A 17,753-nucleotide genomic window follows, 5' to 3' on the forward strand; every position below is an offset into this window, starting at 1 on the left:
ATACAATTTGATCTTGATAGCATCTCTCCTTCCCAGGCCTTAGATAAGTTTGTTAAGCAGGACGATGACAGGAAGTAATCTGGAGAGAGAATTGTATCTAAGTGGCTCAAGAGACCTGGCCATTCAGGACTCTTTGGTAACCTTGCTGTGACCTCCCGCCTCTCTTTGCCCATCTGTGGAATGGGCTTGGTGGTGATGCTCCAAGGTTATTATTAGAAATGAAGAACTTGAAAATGCCTTGGCATGTGACTTGTGCTATAAATATGCCTCGCTGCCATGTAGAAAAAGGAGTTTTTAGCTGCAGTGTGTGACCAGATGAGGCCGGGTACGTCAGTCACTGGCAGCGGGAGCCTTGCCAGAGTCGGGAGAGGCATGAGGGAGAGGGGCCAGGTGCTTGTGTAAGGAAGGAGGACAGAGAGAGCATCTCTGAAGCAGTCTGGGACAACCTGGTGGAATGTTCAGAACAAACAGGCACAGAATAAACGTTTGAACGTCCATCCGGCCTGAATTTAGAAGCAAACAGGGGATTGGAGATGAGCCTCTGTCTTTTCACACTGTGGGCTCTGTGCTCCAGCTTCAGCCATCCACTGAATTCCAGAGACTTGGGCCTGGGGAAGGAGGAAGACCTGGGCAGACCAGTGGCCCTGTGGGGTTCAGCTGCTGTGTTTGAAAGAGGATTGTATTAGGAGAAGCGGCGCAGGTTAGGAACGAGCCAGACCCTGGAGCCAAGCGGCCTTGGTGTGCTTGTGGCTCCCTGCTCCTCACCAGCCAGGGCACCTTCAGCCAGTCCCTCCATCGCTCCATGCCTCTCTCCTCATCCACAAAAGGAGGTTGATATTAGTACCTGTCTCGGAGGTTGTCAGGAGGATAAAATGAGTAAACAGGAGTGTGGAGCTTACACGAGCAGCCAGCATCTGTCTACGTGAGCATCACACCAGGGCTTCCCCAGCCTTGCGAATTCCGGCGTATGGCAGAGAGGAGACACACACTGGACTGGCTGAGGGGAGTTCACCTCCAGAGGATGGAGTGTGTTGACCATGAACTACGTGCTCATTGTCAGAGAAGCAGCATCGACTGGAAAGAAGAAGAGCCAGACGATAACCACTGGCTGACGGGCCCACTGGCTGCATCCACACAAGCAGATCCCAGTGGCCAGTATCCTAGAAATTTTTGTCTGTTTATCTCATGCAAGTCTGTCTTTCCCAGAGTCACTCGCCGATACCGTATCTCTAGTCTGGAATCCTACAAAATCATTCCCCTGTTATCTGTCTGCTTCAACATGGGAAAAACCCCACTCATCTGGAACTCCTTTCGAATGCCTGCTGTCCTGCCTCCCTGCAGAGTGTGGGCAGGTCTGCTCTCTGCTGCACACGTCTTCAGAATGCCTGGATTTCGGGCTTTCAGAACAAGTCTTTAAATCCACTGGTGAAAGGAGACAGCAGTCATCTGTGGTTTGGTGTTTGCCAAAATGTGGCCTTATGCCTGGATGAAGTGATAGCTATTGGCATGAAACCTGGTTCCCCCTGGGCGTACACCCAGCCTGAACAGCTCCTTTAAAACCAGAAGCAATTTGTCATCTTTTGATTCTCTTCCAGCACTGTCCCTGTCACAGGTAGATAAATGAGGCGGCATATGGGTGTCCAAATGCAGGAACGTCTAATCCCTGCGGTTTCCCGTGGAGCCGTCACTCCACGAGGATGGAGAGCACAGTGGGGTGGTCCCTGGCTTCAGGATTGTAACCATAAGCAAATTTTTTCATCGCATGTCCCATTTCTATGCATGAAATGCTTTCTCAGAACCTCCCAGCCCCCAGCGTGCCATTGATGGGTGCGTTTCTCATTTCAGGCTCCTGAAATGAATCATACGTTTGTGAGCCCAACCTCTCCTGTCTCTAGTCCCACAGAATGCCACTAATCAAATCAGTGTCTCAGCAGAAGCCAGCAAGCACCCCTGAATTAGAAAGAGATATGGGCAGGGCTTGGTGTTCTAAAAAGTATTCATGACAGAAGGCCAACGGGAAAGGCAGATGTGTTTCTGCTCACCTCGAGTTCCAGCTCCCTATGTGGCCTAGAGATACCCACACAGTCATCTACACAGCTTACGTGGACTGTAGATTTTCTTAGTGGCATATAACTGAAATCACCAGGTCGTTCCCAAGGTTGCAATAGGCAGAAGAGGCCTCCCGCTGCCTCTCACTTGCCAAGACATGGGAGACCCGTGACACCCCTGTAAATGAAGGGTAGTCCTGTGGAGCGGGTGAACTCCACGAGCCAGGGCAGGCCTGGTGCCCATGCCAAGTTCTGAGCATGCTGCTGGTCCTGCCAGACCACTCTGATGTCTTCTGTGGCCATCGGTCACACCCTTCACCCCCAGGCCTAGCAGAATAACCAGGCAGCCCCAGTCCTGAGAGTCCGGGCTTGGCCAGATCGACTCAAGTTCATCCCTAACCACAGGAAAATCATCTGCCCTGATAGTATTATGGTGAGTCACTGAGCATCCTGGAGGCGCCCTGAGAAAGGAGCAAATGTAGAGCATTTCCTCGGAGCTGGATCTACTGAGCGTGGACCAGATTCTCCACAGGCCTTCGTAAGGACTTTGTAGCCAGCTCCTAATTAGCTATGGTACTGAGGGAGAAATCTAGCATGACCTTTATCATCTAGAAATAAATCCCCCAATTGAGCTTTAACCAGCGGTTTCCTACTAGAAATCTTTGAGGGGAGGGTGTTATTTCCTTTTATGTTTTCCCCATTAACCAGTAGTTTTAAGGAGCGACAAAATGACCCAGTGGGGCTGGGCTTACAGCCCTGGAGGATAACTGACTCAAGGTTAAGGGCTGGGTCTGGACCCCTTTCCTCTCTCTTCTGGCCTTCGTCCTTCCTCAACCCACTGTGTGTGTTTGCAGCATCTACTTTGTAAGGTCAGGAGAAGATCAAACAGAAATGTCCCCAAGCCTCGCGGTAGGAAGCACACGATACATCTTAGCTTTTGTGACTTATTGAGACTGACGGAAACTCTTACTTCATCAAGAGGATGAAATGAGAGAAGTTTGTTCCTACAAGACAGGTGCGAATCTTAGTGCATCTTTAAGGTAATTCTGTATTTCATTCATGGCAACATCACATCATCTTTTTTTTTTAAGCTTAAAAGGCTGAGCCAGCTGTACGTGATAACATTAAAGCCCCACGTTTACTTTAGAAAAGTTACTATTTTGAGAGTTGTGTGATCATTCCCAGAAAAAATAAATATAACGATTTTGGTGTGCCTCTTGCCCCTCGGAAAGAGTTACATGTGAAGAATGACTTCCATTTCCTTGGATGAGTGTTTTCAAATTCCTGCTTTCTTTTCAAGCTTTGTCGTAAAGCAAGAGAAGGGAGGACTGTGCGCTGCTCGTGGAAGGAGCTCCTTGTAACTCCTCTTCCCTGCCCCAGAGTGTCTGGCAAATAGGTACTCGGTCAATGTCTTATGAGTGAAAGAATAAATAATTCAGATGTTTAATCCTCTAAGTCAGTGATACTGAACCTTTAGCCATGCATCAGAATTGTTCAGGGGGCTTGTTAAACCACAGATAGCTGGGCCCCACCCTCAGAGTTTCTGCTTTGGTGGGTCTGGGGTGGGACCTAGGAATGTGCATTTTCACCAGGCCTCCTGAGGATGCTGACGCCGTGGGCCCAGGGGCTATACTTTGAGAACCACTGCTTTGGGGTCCCTTCCACTGCTTCGGTCTACTGGTTTTTTACCTGTTTCAAGACTTCCAAGAGATTGACATCTGTAGTTGTCTGACCTTGCCCCATAGACCTAAGATAGACTCTGTAAAAAGTACCAGGATTTGATCAGATAGAAAAGCGACCTGGATTTTCTTTTTTTTTAATCGTGAACTACATTTTGTTGCCTGTACACTTACGAGAGAAGTGAGAATCAGATCACTACCTTCTTCCTGATGGTGGCCTGTGGGGGCTGGACACAGCCAGTAGGGGTGGAGTGGGGTGGTAGAGCTTGCAACACTTAAGCCAGATTGTATCTCCATCCAGTTTGGGAATCCCTACTTAGTGTCAGATGCGCTTAACTGCAAAGTTGAAACAAAACATGACCTTTTGCGGAAACTGCAGTTGAGCAAAAAGGGTACAGGAGATGAGCATATGATACAAAAGGGAACAAGTTCCTTGCAAAGGCTTTTCATGCTGCCTGTTGGCTGACTGAAGTCATTAGGCCTCCGGGATTCGGAAACACAGAGGGAGTTTCATGGCCTGAGGAAGGCTGCTCTCTGCAGAAAGTCATTCTAAGTCCAGATGTCACTTTGGATGGCAGGCAAAGAGCTAGAATTCCCAAGCCCAGGCCCTGGAGAGCTCCCCCGCACCATGCATCCCCCTCTTCTCCGGGAAAGAGCCCTCGAGACCATGAGGACACTCAGTAGAGGCCAGTGATGAGTCAGTAGAAGGTACCAGAGGGACACCAGACTCCCTAAACAGAGAAGAGATCAGAGTGGAACCTGGGCAGGGAATTGAAGGGAAGGAGGGGATCAAGACCTTCCTCTGAAGTAGGGAGAGTGTATAAGTAACCTATTGCCATGTAACAAATGACCCCAACATCTGGCAGCTTAAAACCACAAGTATTTCCTGTCTTGCATGGTTTCCATGGGTCACAGGCCTGGAGTGGCATAGCTGGTGCTTCTGGCCCAGGCTCTCTCATAAGGTTGTGGTCAGGCAGTCATCTGAGCCTCTCATCTGAAGGCTCAGCTGGGGCCCAAGGACCCTCTTCCAAGATGGCCCACTCACCAGGCTGTAGGCAGGAGGCCTCAGTTTCTCCCACTCACAACAGAGCAGTTGACTTCCCGCAGCGCCAGCAGGCTGAGAGAGAGAGAGAAAGCCAGAAGGCTGAAGCAAGTGCCTGAAAGTGAGACGCCACCTCCTGAAGGAGGGGCACCACCACAGAGTGAGGCCCTCTCATCCTCCCCTTGCCAGGCTCAGAAGAGCACAGGAGTAAGTGATGCAGGGCCTTTGATGAAGGATGACGGCTTCGAAAAGGACTCCAGGGCTGGCTCTGGGAGTGCTGCCTGACGGGGCTGAGGAAGGGGGGTTGTGTAGAGGAAGGGGCGTCGGAAGCTCTGGGGGCTTTGAGCCCATGATCCTGTAGTGGTCATGAAGACCCCTTATCTCTTCAGGCCATGGGCTACGTTGCTCATAAGGGACTGAAGCCCCCTGTGAGTTCCAAGGCTCAGGTTTGGTTGCAGAGAAGAGGAAGAAGGGGCGCCTGCTTAGAGCCATCTCTGTCCTAGAGAAAGAGCAGTCAACAGCCCTGGCATCTCCATCATCTGGCCTTCCAGATGCCCAGGAGGCAAAGGAGAGCAATTCCAGGCAGACATGGTATCCTGGAATAAAGGGGAGCTTCTTGGATGTGCCTCCCAGGAAGGATGTTTGGGGGAGGGATGTTAGGAAGCAGGAGTGGGGGAACCTCACTCTTTTTTATTAAAGTGACCCCATTAGGGATGATGGCTTGGTACGGCTAGCACAGAGGCAGTCAGCCCTTTGTGGCTGTGACTCCTGGGTCCCACACAGAGACCCTCCCATGGGGACATATGTTTATTTTGGCCACCCCAGCTGCATAAATGGATCCCGTTTAGCAGTCTTCTTTTGAGAATGCAGAACCATTGGTGGTCCTATTGTACTGTGTCTGTTCTTATCTCCCCTATCATCCCTGGGGAATAAGCTAATCAAACTTGCTGATGATTTTACACTAAGAAGGAGATAGCTAATAACTTGGATGACAAGTATTAGAATACAATGTGATGTGGATAAATTGGGTCCATGTATTAAGGGCTATAAAATGAGATTCCATCAAGGCATGAATAATGGTGCCTGTGGAAAGGATTAATCAAATACCCCATTAAAAGGTATAGGAATTCTGGTCAGACAGCCCCTGTTTAATTACACTCCTGCCCCCACCCCGCCCTCTCACTCGGTTCCCTCTGAAAGTGCTTTCTACTAGGAGAAATGTGGAAACGAGTTTAGAGGAAATTATAGAAAAATTGGGGACATACGTTTTGATAGAACAAGATCATGAAGACAGATTTAAGCAACCAGTGTTTAATTTAGAAAAAAAAAAGATAAGGCAATTGGCGTGAGTAATCATTTACAAATGTAATTTCCAGAGGAGCCCTGTTGCTACCATTCAGCAAATGCCAACAAAGCATTTACTTTCCAAAGGGAGAAAGCAAGACAACAAGACAAATGAAGCCATCTCCAGGAATGGACCGAAGAACAGCCAAGCCATAGAGGAGAATCAGGTGTGAGAATGGACAGTGCAGAAGGTAGACAGAGCTTCTGAAAGATCTTGGAGGACTGGCATTGTCTGGAGAAGGCTTCCTGGAAGAGGAGACTCCAGCGGAGCCCCGCAGTGTGGACAAGCTTCCATGTGCTGCAAACTCGTGAGCACACTCTGATGACAGGGTTTAGGGAGAAAATGGGCTTGAGCAGAGCAGGGGGCCTCTGTGGGATTCTTCTCTTCATTTCCACCACAACCACCCTGGTCCAGGCTGTCATCACTTCTCACCTGGACAAGTGCAAAAGCCTTCCAGCTGTTTTCCGTGCTTCCATTCTTGCTCCTCTACAACCCATTCTGCTCACGAAAGTCAGAATTGAAGATCAAAGTTAATTATATCATTCTCTTGGCTTCCCATTGCTTTTAAGCTTAAAGTAAATCATTGTCATGGCTATAAAGTCTTGCATGGTCTGAACCACATCCTGTGCCAGGCCCCCTTTCATTCTCTAATATGCCAATCAAGCCGACCTTCAGTGTTTCAGCATATTGGGTCTTCCCACCACAGGGCCCTTGCACATGCTTTTCCTACTCTGTATATGATTGTTTTTCTTCCTCTCCTCTTCCCAAAGCTAACTCTTTACTCATCCTTCAGAATGCATCTTAATGATTACTTCCTCCTGAAAGACTTCTCTGATTTCCATAACTGAGTAAGCACTCTTACACCTCAAAAACAAATGTTTATTGTGTGAACATATGATTAATGCTTATCTCCTCCACTAGGCCACAAACTGCAGGAGGGCAGGGACCCAGTCTTTGATCCCTCAGAGCCTAGCACTGTCTCATATATCGACTGAATCATGACATTTAATTCAGAACAGGGAGACTAGTGGAGAAATTAAAGGCCGACCAGTATGTAGGAGAGTGCCATTGTGAATTCTTACTGGGATGAAAAGCTGACTGTGTGTTCAGACTCTGCCACCTGCTGGTTGTGCTGTTGTAAATAAATCACGGGTCTTCTCAGGACCTGTTTCCTCATCTGTAACGTGGGGTTACCAACAGCCACTTCACATGGTTGTAGTGAGAAATTCATGAAACAATATACATAAACATTTTTTAACTGTAAAATCAGACATAAATATACTTTGTCATTTTTTCCAGTGCTTGTCGTATGGATGGATGGATGGATGGATGGACGGACGGATAGATGGGCAGATTAACAGTTAGGGAGCCAGTGTGAGAGCGAGGAATAGTGTGATGGAAGCCAAAAGAGGAGGGAATTTCAAGAAGTAACAGGAGGTGTGTTGATTGACCACAACATCACCTACGGTAGAGCAAGCAAGGAAGTCACTGGTGACCTCGGGACAAGTCCTCCTCAGCCTTTTCACTTCATCTGTGCTTTCAATGACAAACCTTAATTGTAACTTAATCGCTTTAGTGATTTTTATCTTTTTGGGGGGAAATCGAATTGATTTGCACACACAGCAAAACTGGTGAGATTACTCCAGCTGCCACCAGCAGGTGCTGACAAGTGAAGAAGTGAGCATCAGAGGATAAGAAAATACACTACAGGGGCGCCTGGGTGGCTCAGTCGTTAAGCATCTGCCTTCAGCTCAGGTCATGATCCCAGGGTCCTGGGATCGAGCCCCGCATTGGGCTCCCTGCTCCGCGGGAAGCCTGCTTCTCCCTCTCCCCCTGCTTGTGTTCCCTCTCTCACTGTCTCGCTCTCTGTCAAATAAATAAATAAAATCTTAAAAAAAAGAGAGAAAGAAAATACACTACACATTTATTTTAATAAGGCCTAGTATACCTTAGTTATTTATTAAATTGCCATGGATAAGTAGGTTTCAGTTTCCAGAGTCATTTCATTTTTAACTGCCTGCGTTCCAGTAGGAGGAACAGGGCTGGATGTGTAGGCAGGTAGCCATGGTGTGAGATCCATCTGAGGGCAGTTTCACTGCTGTGAGCTTTTTCTGGGTCTCTGTTTACATCCCACTTTCTATCACAACCATCCATGCGGGGTAAGTCACTCTAACACACACATACCCTAGCTAAGTACATGGTCCTTTGGAGTGGTTACTCCTCCAACATGGCAGCTTAGGCATCACCGAGCCAGGCCCTGATCCAGGCAGTCTGTGTGCGGGTCCTGGGGACGAGTGGCCCAGGCTGCACCTGAGCCCCATGCTTATCATCTCAGGACTGACTCCCATTGAGTAGGAAAGACATGATAAGTAAATGAACCTCCAATGGCCAATTTCAACATTCATCTTCACTCCCCATGCTCCAAACCAGGCTGACAAAACTAGATACTCAATAGGAAAAAAGTTAAAAACAAACTAGAAGAAAAGACCACCAGTTACTTTGTTTCCGTGTAGTAGTTGGTGGTATAGAACATGGGTCTATGAAGTAAAGAGGTGGTATTCAAGAAGACTTTAAAATGGCTCAGGTAGGGTTCGAAGACCCCTACTCTTGAGCATGATGGTAAAAGAGCATGTTGCTGATCTAAAGACAGATCCATGCATGTCTCTACCTCTTCCCCACATCTCCCAAAACTAGGACTTTCTCTGATAGTCATAGGTTCAAATGTTTAGTCGGTAAAGTGGTTTCCTGTAAAATGATACACACAGTTTGCCAAAAAGGAATGCCCAGGCCCTGGTCGCTAGAAGTCCCATTCCATTCCATTCTGGGAAGTGTGGGAGGCCTTGTACCTGTCTTCAGTGGTGGACCCTCATGGGGAAGCTGGGGGTTCAGTGGGGGAGGGGGGGACCTGGCTACAGGCAGGGCTGGACCCTCTCCCATGGCTGCCTGGCAGAGGCAACAGAGCTGAAACCTGTAACCACTGATCTGTCCTCCCTCTGCTCCCCCGAAGGAGCAAACCCCAAAGCTCTTGAGTCCTTCTGATGTCCAGAAACACAAGGACATAGTCTCCTGCTTCAGATGGAAGAGCGTGATGATGGTTCAGAGCTAGGTTCACAGTTCAGCTCTGCCTCGCCTAGTTCCTGCCTTCTGCTGGCTGAAATCTCCTGTGCAGAAAATGGGTATGATCGTGCTTTCTCGGGGAGGCAGTGTGAAGATTACATGCCACACTGCTCATAACATGCTTAGCCTGAGCCCAGCCCAGCATGAGAAGTGAGCTCACAGAGGCATGGGAGCCATGGCAGATTTAAGCCCCTTTCCAGGTTCTGGTCTGCCTTGGGACGTCCCCGCTGGGCCCCAGCTCAGCCTGCCCTCCTGGAAGGTCTTAGCCCGGGTGGCTCTTAGAGGCTGAAGTTGGAAATCTTGAGAAGAGAGGAGCCCATGATGGGGTTTGGGGTGGAGGCAGGGACAAGAAGAGGATTCAAGGAAGGATGCTGTGGGATTCCTCGTGAGCCAGAGACGGGCCCGGGGGAGCAGGGGGAGCAGCCGGGAGAGAAGCCGTTAGCGCAGAGTGACGACGGTGTCACGGGGCCCGGGATTCCAGGGACTGTCAGATCTTTCAGAAAGGTAGCCTAGGACAGGCAGTAAGAATCAGAACAAAGCTTCTGAATCAGATTTGCCTTTTCCGTGAAAGTGAATTCAAAATAATTTGGTTTTAGAGTTTTAAACATACACATTGTCATCGCTGGAAATACCCTAGAGTGTTGTAAAAACTTATCAAATTGCAACTCACTTACCGTCTATGCTCTAGGAGCAGGAACCCAATCCAAGTAAGCAGTTTTGAAAAACTCCTGAACCCAGGAAAGACCTGGGTCTGCCCGTCCACTGTGCATTAAGTTCTTTTCCCGATTATGTTTCCCTCCCTGCTCCTTCCCATCCCACGTTCTGCCCGCTGTTGGCAGGGAGGAGGGCACACAATCCTGATCTCCTTTACAAGTAAAAACCCCCTGGGGAACCAAGGAAAGTATGAATAGAGAACCAGAATGTGATCAGTTCGGGCCTCCGTCTGATTTCTTTTATTCCCCCTGACGTCTTTCAGGGCCCTTCCGTGGCTTTATATAATACTGCTGTAATAAAGGTCTGAAGGTGGTATCAGGAGCCTGTTGCGTTTGAAGAGTGCCTTGGGTTTTGAATTTTTTGCTGTATCCATCAGTTTTGGAGTTTTTTCTTTCTGTGCAAATCAAAACAGACCCTATACATGTTTAATGTTTTTTCTTTTAAAGATTTTATTTATTTGTCAGAGAGAGAGAGAGAGCACGTGTGCACAGGAGTGGGGGGGAGGGGCAGAAGGAGAGGGAGAAGCAGACTCCCCACTGAGCAGGGAGCCCGACGTGGGGCTCGATCCCAGGACCTGGGATCATGACCTGAGCAGAAGGCAGACGCTTAACCGACTGAGCCACCCAGGCGTCCCTCACACGTGTTTAATTTTCTTTAAATTTTTTATTGTTATGTTAATCACCGTACATTACATCATTAGGGGTGGGGGGATGGGTTAGCCTGGTGATGGGTATTAAAGAGGGCATGTTCTGTGTGGGGCACTGGGTGTTATGCACAAACAATGAATCATGGAACACATGTTTAAGTGTTATAAAACCTCTTGTCTCCTAGTACAAGAGTGCTCATTTCTTTTGTCCATTTTGGGGTGTCAGAGCCCTGGAGCATGTAATTTAGGGTCCTGGACTTATTAGGGTGGTCTCGAGGTCACCATTAAGTGGATGCACTCTTTATTAAGTCAGTATTTGATAAAGCCTTATGAAATGCTAATAATTGTGTTTCTGGGACTATCTGCTGAGATTAGAGAAAGGAAAAACTTTTCAAGTGTAACTTTTCTTGCTCCAAACCGTAAGTAAATGGCCAGATCTCATCTTCCCTTCATCTGTCATTTATTTTTATTACATTTGGTGAGTCTGGTCAGTGGTGGAGATTCCTTCGGCTTTTGCTACATCCAGGCTCCTATTATGCAATCATCTTTGATAAAACTTAACAGTATACAACCCTGGGCCCTGGGGCATAGCGCGATGTCACACCCCATTCCAAACTATATTGAAAGGCATTAAAGAGAAGCATTCCCCAGTCACTTCCAATTGTTTAAAAAAAATGTCATAAATCACTAGTTACACAGAGAGCTCCCCCAGATCCCATTCTCCTCCTGTCTCATTACCTCTATTGTGAGAAAGTGATTACGGTGGGGTGTGCCCTCCTTGAGAACATGCCTTGCATACAGGGTTTTTCTCAGGCAGGTGATTATTTGCATTAAGAATGAGTGCACTTGGACGCGTTGGCATGCACCAAGGCAAAATCCAGACGGTGGAAAAATGCAGGTTTGGTGGTCTGAGCCTTCAACAGATAACAGATAAGGCATAGGTGGAGTTAGAACTGGTGGTCACTTAACAGAAATGTAAAGGACATCTAAAAATATGGATAGGACTGGGGCGCCTGGGGGGCTCAGTCGGTTAAGCGTCTGCCTTCAGCTCAAGTCATGATCCCAGGGTCCTGGGATTGAGCCCTGCTCGGCAGGGAGCCTGCTTCTCCCTCTCCCTCTGTCTGCTGCCCCCCCCACTTGTGCTCTCTCTCTCTCTCTCTCTCTCTCAGAAATAAATAAAATCTTCAAAAAAGTAAAATAATAAAATAAAATAAAATGTGGACGGGACTGGCCTACAGCGTCTCAGGACACACAGTTCAGTAATGACACCATAAACAAACACGAGGAACTGAAGAGTGTAAGTTAGGAGTGTGGTTGCTTCTGGGGGTCAGGGGGTGCGCTGCAGTTGGGACATGTGTGTGGAGGGGCTTCTTGGAGGGGGCGGCACAGTCCTCTCCCCTCACCTGGCCGGTGCTTACTGGGGCATTTGCCTTCTCATCTTTCCCAGTGCAATCCATTTGCTTTGTGTGGTTTTGAATGTCTATGCTTTATTTTACAATAGAAACTTCTATTTTAATGAATCCACTTGGGGTTCATATTACCTACAGTCTTTCCAGAATTTGGCTTGGGGTGGGGGGGTTCATCTTAAAATATGTCTTCGTTTTCTCACTGAGAGGAAAGTTATAAATCCAGCTGGAAATTCATCAGTGGGGTTATCTGGCAGCTTGGTCAGAACTCTGAGCCTGGTGGTAGGGCTTTTCCTGGCTACCGAAAATCCTCTGGTCTTTCTCCTCCCCGCCCCCCCGCTTTTTTTTTTTTTTTTTTTTTTTTTGATGTAGCTAATTATCCAGTCAGTTGCTTTTGGTAATGGCATAAGCACACCTGCAAACCTACCTTCCCTAAACAAAAGCTGGGACCCCAACAACAACATCTGCTCCTGCTCTTCTTCCTCCCTGACCTTCGGAAATCTTTAAAGGCCACAAAGGTTTGCTTAGGAGAACTTACCCCTGCCATGAGCCCCACTTTCTCCACCTCACTGTCCCTGGAAATGCCATTCTGAAGCAGCCACCCTTGTGGTGTGATTTTAGGATGACCTCTGACATCTCTCTGTCTGGCAGGGGCATCATTCCTGTACCTCGAGGCTTTCGCCCCTCTTAAGTGTAGTTCCACGAGAGCACTGACCACCTTAGCACGAGTAATTTAGGTGAGAGCTGGCTTCAATAAGGGAATAAAGTCATAAAGAGTAGGACTCTTGAAGCCTGAGGTCGGGACACAGTAAGGGAAGACCCATCGGGGGGTGGGTGGGAGTCTACCTTTTCTTCCTTTTCTTCTTCTTATTACACCTGCCCTCAACATGTTGATATTTTCCAGCTAACTCTAGGATCCCACTAAAACACAACATTTCCATCTGTCCCTGGGGCTACATGAAACTAATTGTCCAACTCTCTCAGTGCGTAGGCCTGAGTCCAAACCTGTTTGGGAAGGAAAGGCAGGAACCTCATCTGTTTTTGCTCACCATTGAGTTCTCAACCCCTGGCATGGTGCTTGGCACACAGTGGTTACTCAGGAAACACTGGATGAAGAAGATGAATGAATAAACAGGGGCCCAGGCGAAAACCAGCTTGTAGCGAGGAAGCGTGCACAGGGATCTCCTGAGAGGGGCAGGGAGAAAGAGACTGCTCTCACTCCGTAGGCTCTTGGGGACACCCCCCCTCTTGCCTCCACCCCTGGGCATCTCTCAGCAGCAGCCTAGGTCCGCCACTCTGTGCCGCCCTGTCCTTGACAAGGGAATCAGCCAGCACCTTGTTCTAGAGAGAAGTACCAGCTCTTCACACGGTTTCTTCCACTTGGACAACACTTCTGGGGTCACAGAGGTTATTTCCCCACACGCTGTTTCCTGGACACTGCACAATAACCTCATAAAGTAGGTACTTCCCACTTTATAGAGGAGGAAACTGAGGCCAAGGGGGATTCAAGTCACTTTTGAGGAGCAGAGCTATAACTAGAACCCGGAACTTGGGATCCCTGTGTCCGGGATCCTTCCTGCTGCACTGTCCTAGGCATCGAGGTCCCGGTACAGGGGGATCAAGCATCGGCCTTGCCCTCAAGAAGCTTCAAATCCACTGGGGCACGGAAAGTGACCTTACAGAGTAAACATAGGCCACTGAACATCCTGGAGCATGGCCCGATCCTTCCCCAGGGTAGCTTCACAGAGATGGTATGAAAGATTCCTGCCGTTGCTTCTCAGAAAGTTTCTCTCTCTAAACTTATGTACAGAGTATGGAACGGGGTGGCCCAGCAGGCTTCCACTGTCTGCTGTAATGGGGAGGACTGGGAGAGCATAAATAATAGAAACCCAGAGGAAATCCCAAAGACCTTATTTTGATCAATTGTGTCAATCTCACGCTTCAGACCTCATGAGAAATGACCACATTGTGGATAGGAAGAAGAAAGCAAAGGATCAAATCCGTAATCGAGATAACCGTTCCCTATAACAGAGTCACTCCCCGGCATGCAGAAACGCCCCTGCTTTTTGGACACCACCCCACCCCCCGCCACCAAGCTCTTTCTTTCGCATCCCTCTCTTCTGATGCTCTCTATGACCCCTGCAGGCAGTGGGGCTGAGCCTGAGCCTTGGAAACATTGCCCAAGGAAGGCCCCCTCCGTGCTGGAACTTGAACCTGAGCTCTTTCTGGCCCCCACCTCTTTTCTGGCTTTTTTCCTCTGGTGGCTCATGTCATCCTCCTCTTTCAGCTGTCCTTGAGAATGACCCAACAGTGGCGGCTCCAGCACACCTTGGTGAGGTGCTCACTGACCACTTGGCTGCGTTATAATCATTTAATTCATCTATGCCTGGGAAGGAGAGGTGCTTTATTTAGAAGCTTAGTAGTGAAAACTTCCGAGTAGTTCACCATGAGCTTGCCGGCGTTGAGATGATCCCAGGGTCTGTCACTGTGCTCCTGATCCACTGAGCAACAGGGGGACAGATAACCAGCAGGCTTGGTCCGCGGTGCAGCCAGCATGCTGAGCACCACGGGAGGGTTGTGGCTGGGTTCTCAAAGAGAGGACAGACCGATGCGGGAAGGCAGGATAATGAGAAAACCCTTGAAAAAATAAGCAGATTTTTTTATGCTCCTCCTCCCAGGCTGGGGCTAGTCTGAGGCTGCCAGGCAGTGGTTTGTAGCCAGGACTTGTAGGGTCATTAGGGTGACCTGGGAAGCTTTCTCATATCCTGGTGCTAGTCCTGGCATCTGTGTTTTTAAAACCACACGTGATTCCAGCGTGCAGCCAAGCTTGAGAACCATCAATCTGCCGGGTGGTGATGGCTTTGTCACGGGTCGGCCTGTCTAGGCTGAACTACGTCTCCCAGAATTCCCTGGTCTGTGGGTTCCTCATTGGGTTGGGCCACAGAGGGATTCTGGGGAAAGCTGGAGGACAGAAGGGAAGCAGTACATGCATTGTTGGCTACCTGCTGGCTCACCCCATTGCCGGTAGAAGCGGCCAGGTCTGCAATCGCTCCACCTTTCCCTGCATTCCCCTACGGCTTCTCTGACTCCCAGGCCAGCTGCGAGTGCTTAGCTCCATGGCTTCTGGGGGCTATCCCTAATATCAAGGTCAGAGGCAGCAAGAGTTTTAATCCATGCTCATGGGGTTCCAGATTGTTCTTGGTCTTCCAAGGCCTTTCCTTCCCAATTACCTGCCCTATGGACTTCACACTCCAGCATCGAATACAAAACAGCCTTATAGGGGCTGTTTAACCAGCAAGTCCTATTGTGAAAGGTCCAATACCTGTTCTCCGTCCATACTTACAGATCCATCCGTATCCATCCTTGTCATTCTGCTTCCTCAGTGAACCGACCAATATAGGTAGTTTTCAGAATTGTGCAGTAAGGGGTTGTTTTCATCCACAGAGAGAAGGCCTTTCTTAAACTGAAGGCTCAGTTTAAGAAAGAGATACAGGTGGCTCTGATTGAAGGGGAAGGCGGGTCTGACAGTTCCCTGTCTCGACCGCCATCCCCCAAGGTGACACATGAGGGGCAATTTGAAAACCCCTGGTAGATTCATGCTCTCTGAGTCTGGTGGTGCATGGGAAACCAGACTTCTCTGGGGAAAATCTTAAAGATGTAAATCCTGGGCTTTACTTCACATCTAGGAGTAAGGGTCTTAGAGGATTGGGTCCAAAGTGAGAATTTTTCAAAAGCCTCCTTTACCCCAGTCTTTCTGGGTCATTGGTAACATTCTGGTTCTTGACGTTGCTTACATGAGGCTGTTTTGTACATCCAAAGTTAAAAGGTGGCACCCTGTGATTTTTGCTCTTTCCTATATGCATGTTATACCTCAAGTTAAAAAAAAATGCACGACCCCCCACCGTCCCGCGCCCCATAACCCCATATTCCAGTGACTGGCCAAAGGTGACAACCACTGGTCTAGATAATTCCTTGTATCCTTCCTGGCAAAATTCAGAGAGGAGGAGCAGAAAGATGTTTAGCCATTGGGAATAGTTAAGGTGCATCCATAATCCTAATGACACATGCAGTTATTCTAACACTCGAGGAGGAGAATATGGAAGGGTGAGGCAGCCAGCCAGCTTGAAGCAGTAGACGTGGGTTGCAAGGAGAATGGAAGGGGGCAGTTTGGAAGATCATCCTGGAGACAGACGATGGAAGGCTTTGAATGGCAAACTGAGAAAAAGGAAAAACCACTTTCAAAGATTTAAGGCCTTATTTTGAGGAGCAGCATCGGGTGGCAGGGCAGGGCAGTTGGGGAGGCGTGGGGCTCACAGATTTGGAAAGTGATTGATAAAAGTAACATTTTAAACAGTGCAATTGTAAAGAGGTGCCTGGGTTAACATTTAACTGCTCACAAAACATCGTTTGAATGCAAACTGGTGAATGACAGAACAGAGGACAGGTCCTGGCCTGGAAATGGGACGTGACCTTCCTTTGGTGTTAAGACAGACTTTGCAACCTGCGCTTCTTCCTCAGGTGCCGGTAGCCTATACACACAGTTCTGAAATGTTCTTAAATAGAAAAGAAATAAAAGGGGGGTAAAGCCCAGTTCTCCCATTTGAAGGCCGGGGAGATTCCTATGAGATACAGCTGTTAGAGGTACATGAAGATTTTATAGTCAGAGTGCAGGGAGAAACTTCATGGGCCATAAGTGTCCAGAACAGGTCCAGCCGTGGTTCTCAGCCCGGCGCCTGGACCTGGGAAGCAGCAGGTTTGGGGACGACATAAAGAAGCAGGTTGAATTACTGTTGTTTCCAGGGCTTTTGAAATAAAGAAGAACAGGCCCTATCCCAGAGGGATTCTGCAGCTCCCCTCAATTTAAACCCACCAGCCTAAATGCTGTCTTGCGTCCGCTTTAATACCCAGGGACAGAATTTCCACAGCCTCTTTTAATGGCCCTTTTCTGAGTGTGACAACTCTGCGCCCCCCTCCCCATCCCACTCCCAGGCCCCAAAAGACACCTCCAAAGACTACAACTCCTGAGCTTTCACAGTAAGGGCAGAATTAGACTTAAATACATTGGTTAAGAAAATCAAACCTGGCTGGCTCAGTCGGAGGAGCGTGCAACTCTTCATGTCAGGGTCGTGAGTTCGAGCCCCATGTAGGGTGTAGAGATCACATAAGTAAATAAAACTTAAAAAAAAAAAAAAGAAAGAAAATCAAACCATAGGCATCATCCAACTTCTTTTGAGAGATAGACTTTCTTTCTCATTCCCGTCTGACTTAGAGTATTTTTACTTGGTCCTTCCGTACTCCCCCAGGCTGTACCTACACCCTAAACTCTATTTGGAGGACTATCTACCAAGAACTCTTTGACCCCCCCCAGGGAATTCCTTCTGGAGCCCCACACACTCCCAAACATCTCTCCACCAGTTCACTGGCATGTGCAGACGGAATGCAAACCAATCTTAACATTAGTTTCAGTCTGAAATAGCTAGCAAGACAACGGTAGTAATGAAAACAGTAACATGGGGGGCATTCCAGAGGGAGAAGCCAGTTCCATGAATTCCTGCCATTTCCTTGCTTCTCCTCCTGCAGATAATTGGAGAATCGATGTCCACAATTTCTCTGTCCTGCTGCCCTCTCCCCTCCCCAACTCGGGGCCTTTCATGGTTTTTTTCTTACCAGCATCTTTCAGGAAAGGGAAGTTTACTTTAATAGTCTGCCCCACTGGCTCATGAAACCACCCAACCTCCTCCTTGCTCTCCGGAGTG

At 48.4% G+C, this 17,753-nt stretch overlaps 1 protein-coding gene across 8 annotated transcripts in view; it reads left to right on the forward strand.

The window, feature by feature from the left end:
- Positions 1–17,753, forward strand: part of ATXN7L1 (ataxin 7 like 1) — a 230,246-nt gene that overhangs the window by 98,696 nt on the left and 113,797 nt on the right. Inside the window, exon 4 of one of the 8 annotated variants that reach the window (XM_028120754.2) lies at positions 6,201–7,380. The exons of the other annotated variants lie outside the window; for them this stretch is intronic. Coding sequence (XP_027976555.1) covers positions 6,201–6,286 — 86 coding nt within the window. The 3' untranslated portion in view covers positions 6,287–7,380. Of the gene's footprint in view, positions 1–6,200; positions 7,381–17,753 lie in introns of those variants that run through there. 8 annotated transcript variants of the gene reach the window in all.

This window comes from Eumetopias jubatus, unplaced genomic scaffold, assembly GCF_037043125.1.
Source record: "Eumetopias jubatus isolate StellerSeaLion01/CBP00866 unplaced genomic scaffold, mEumJub1_p1.0 scaffold_14, whole genome shotgun sequence".
NCBI classification, from domain to species: domain Eukaryota; kingdom Metazoa; phylum Chordata; class Mammalia; order Carnivora; family Otariidae; genus Eumetopias; species Eumetopias jubatus.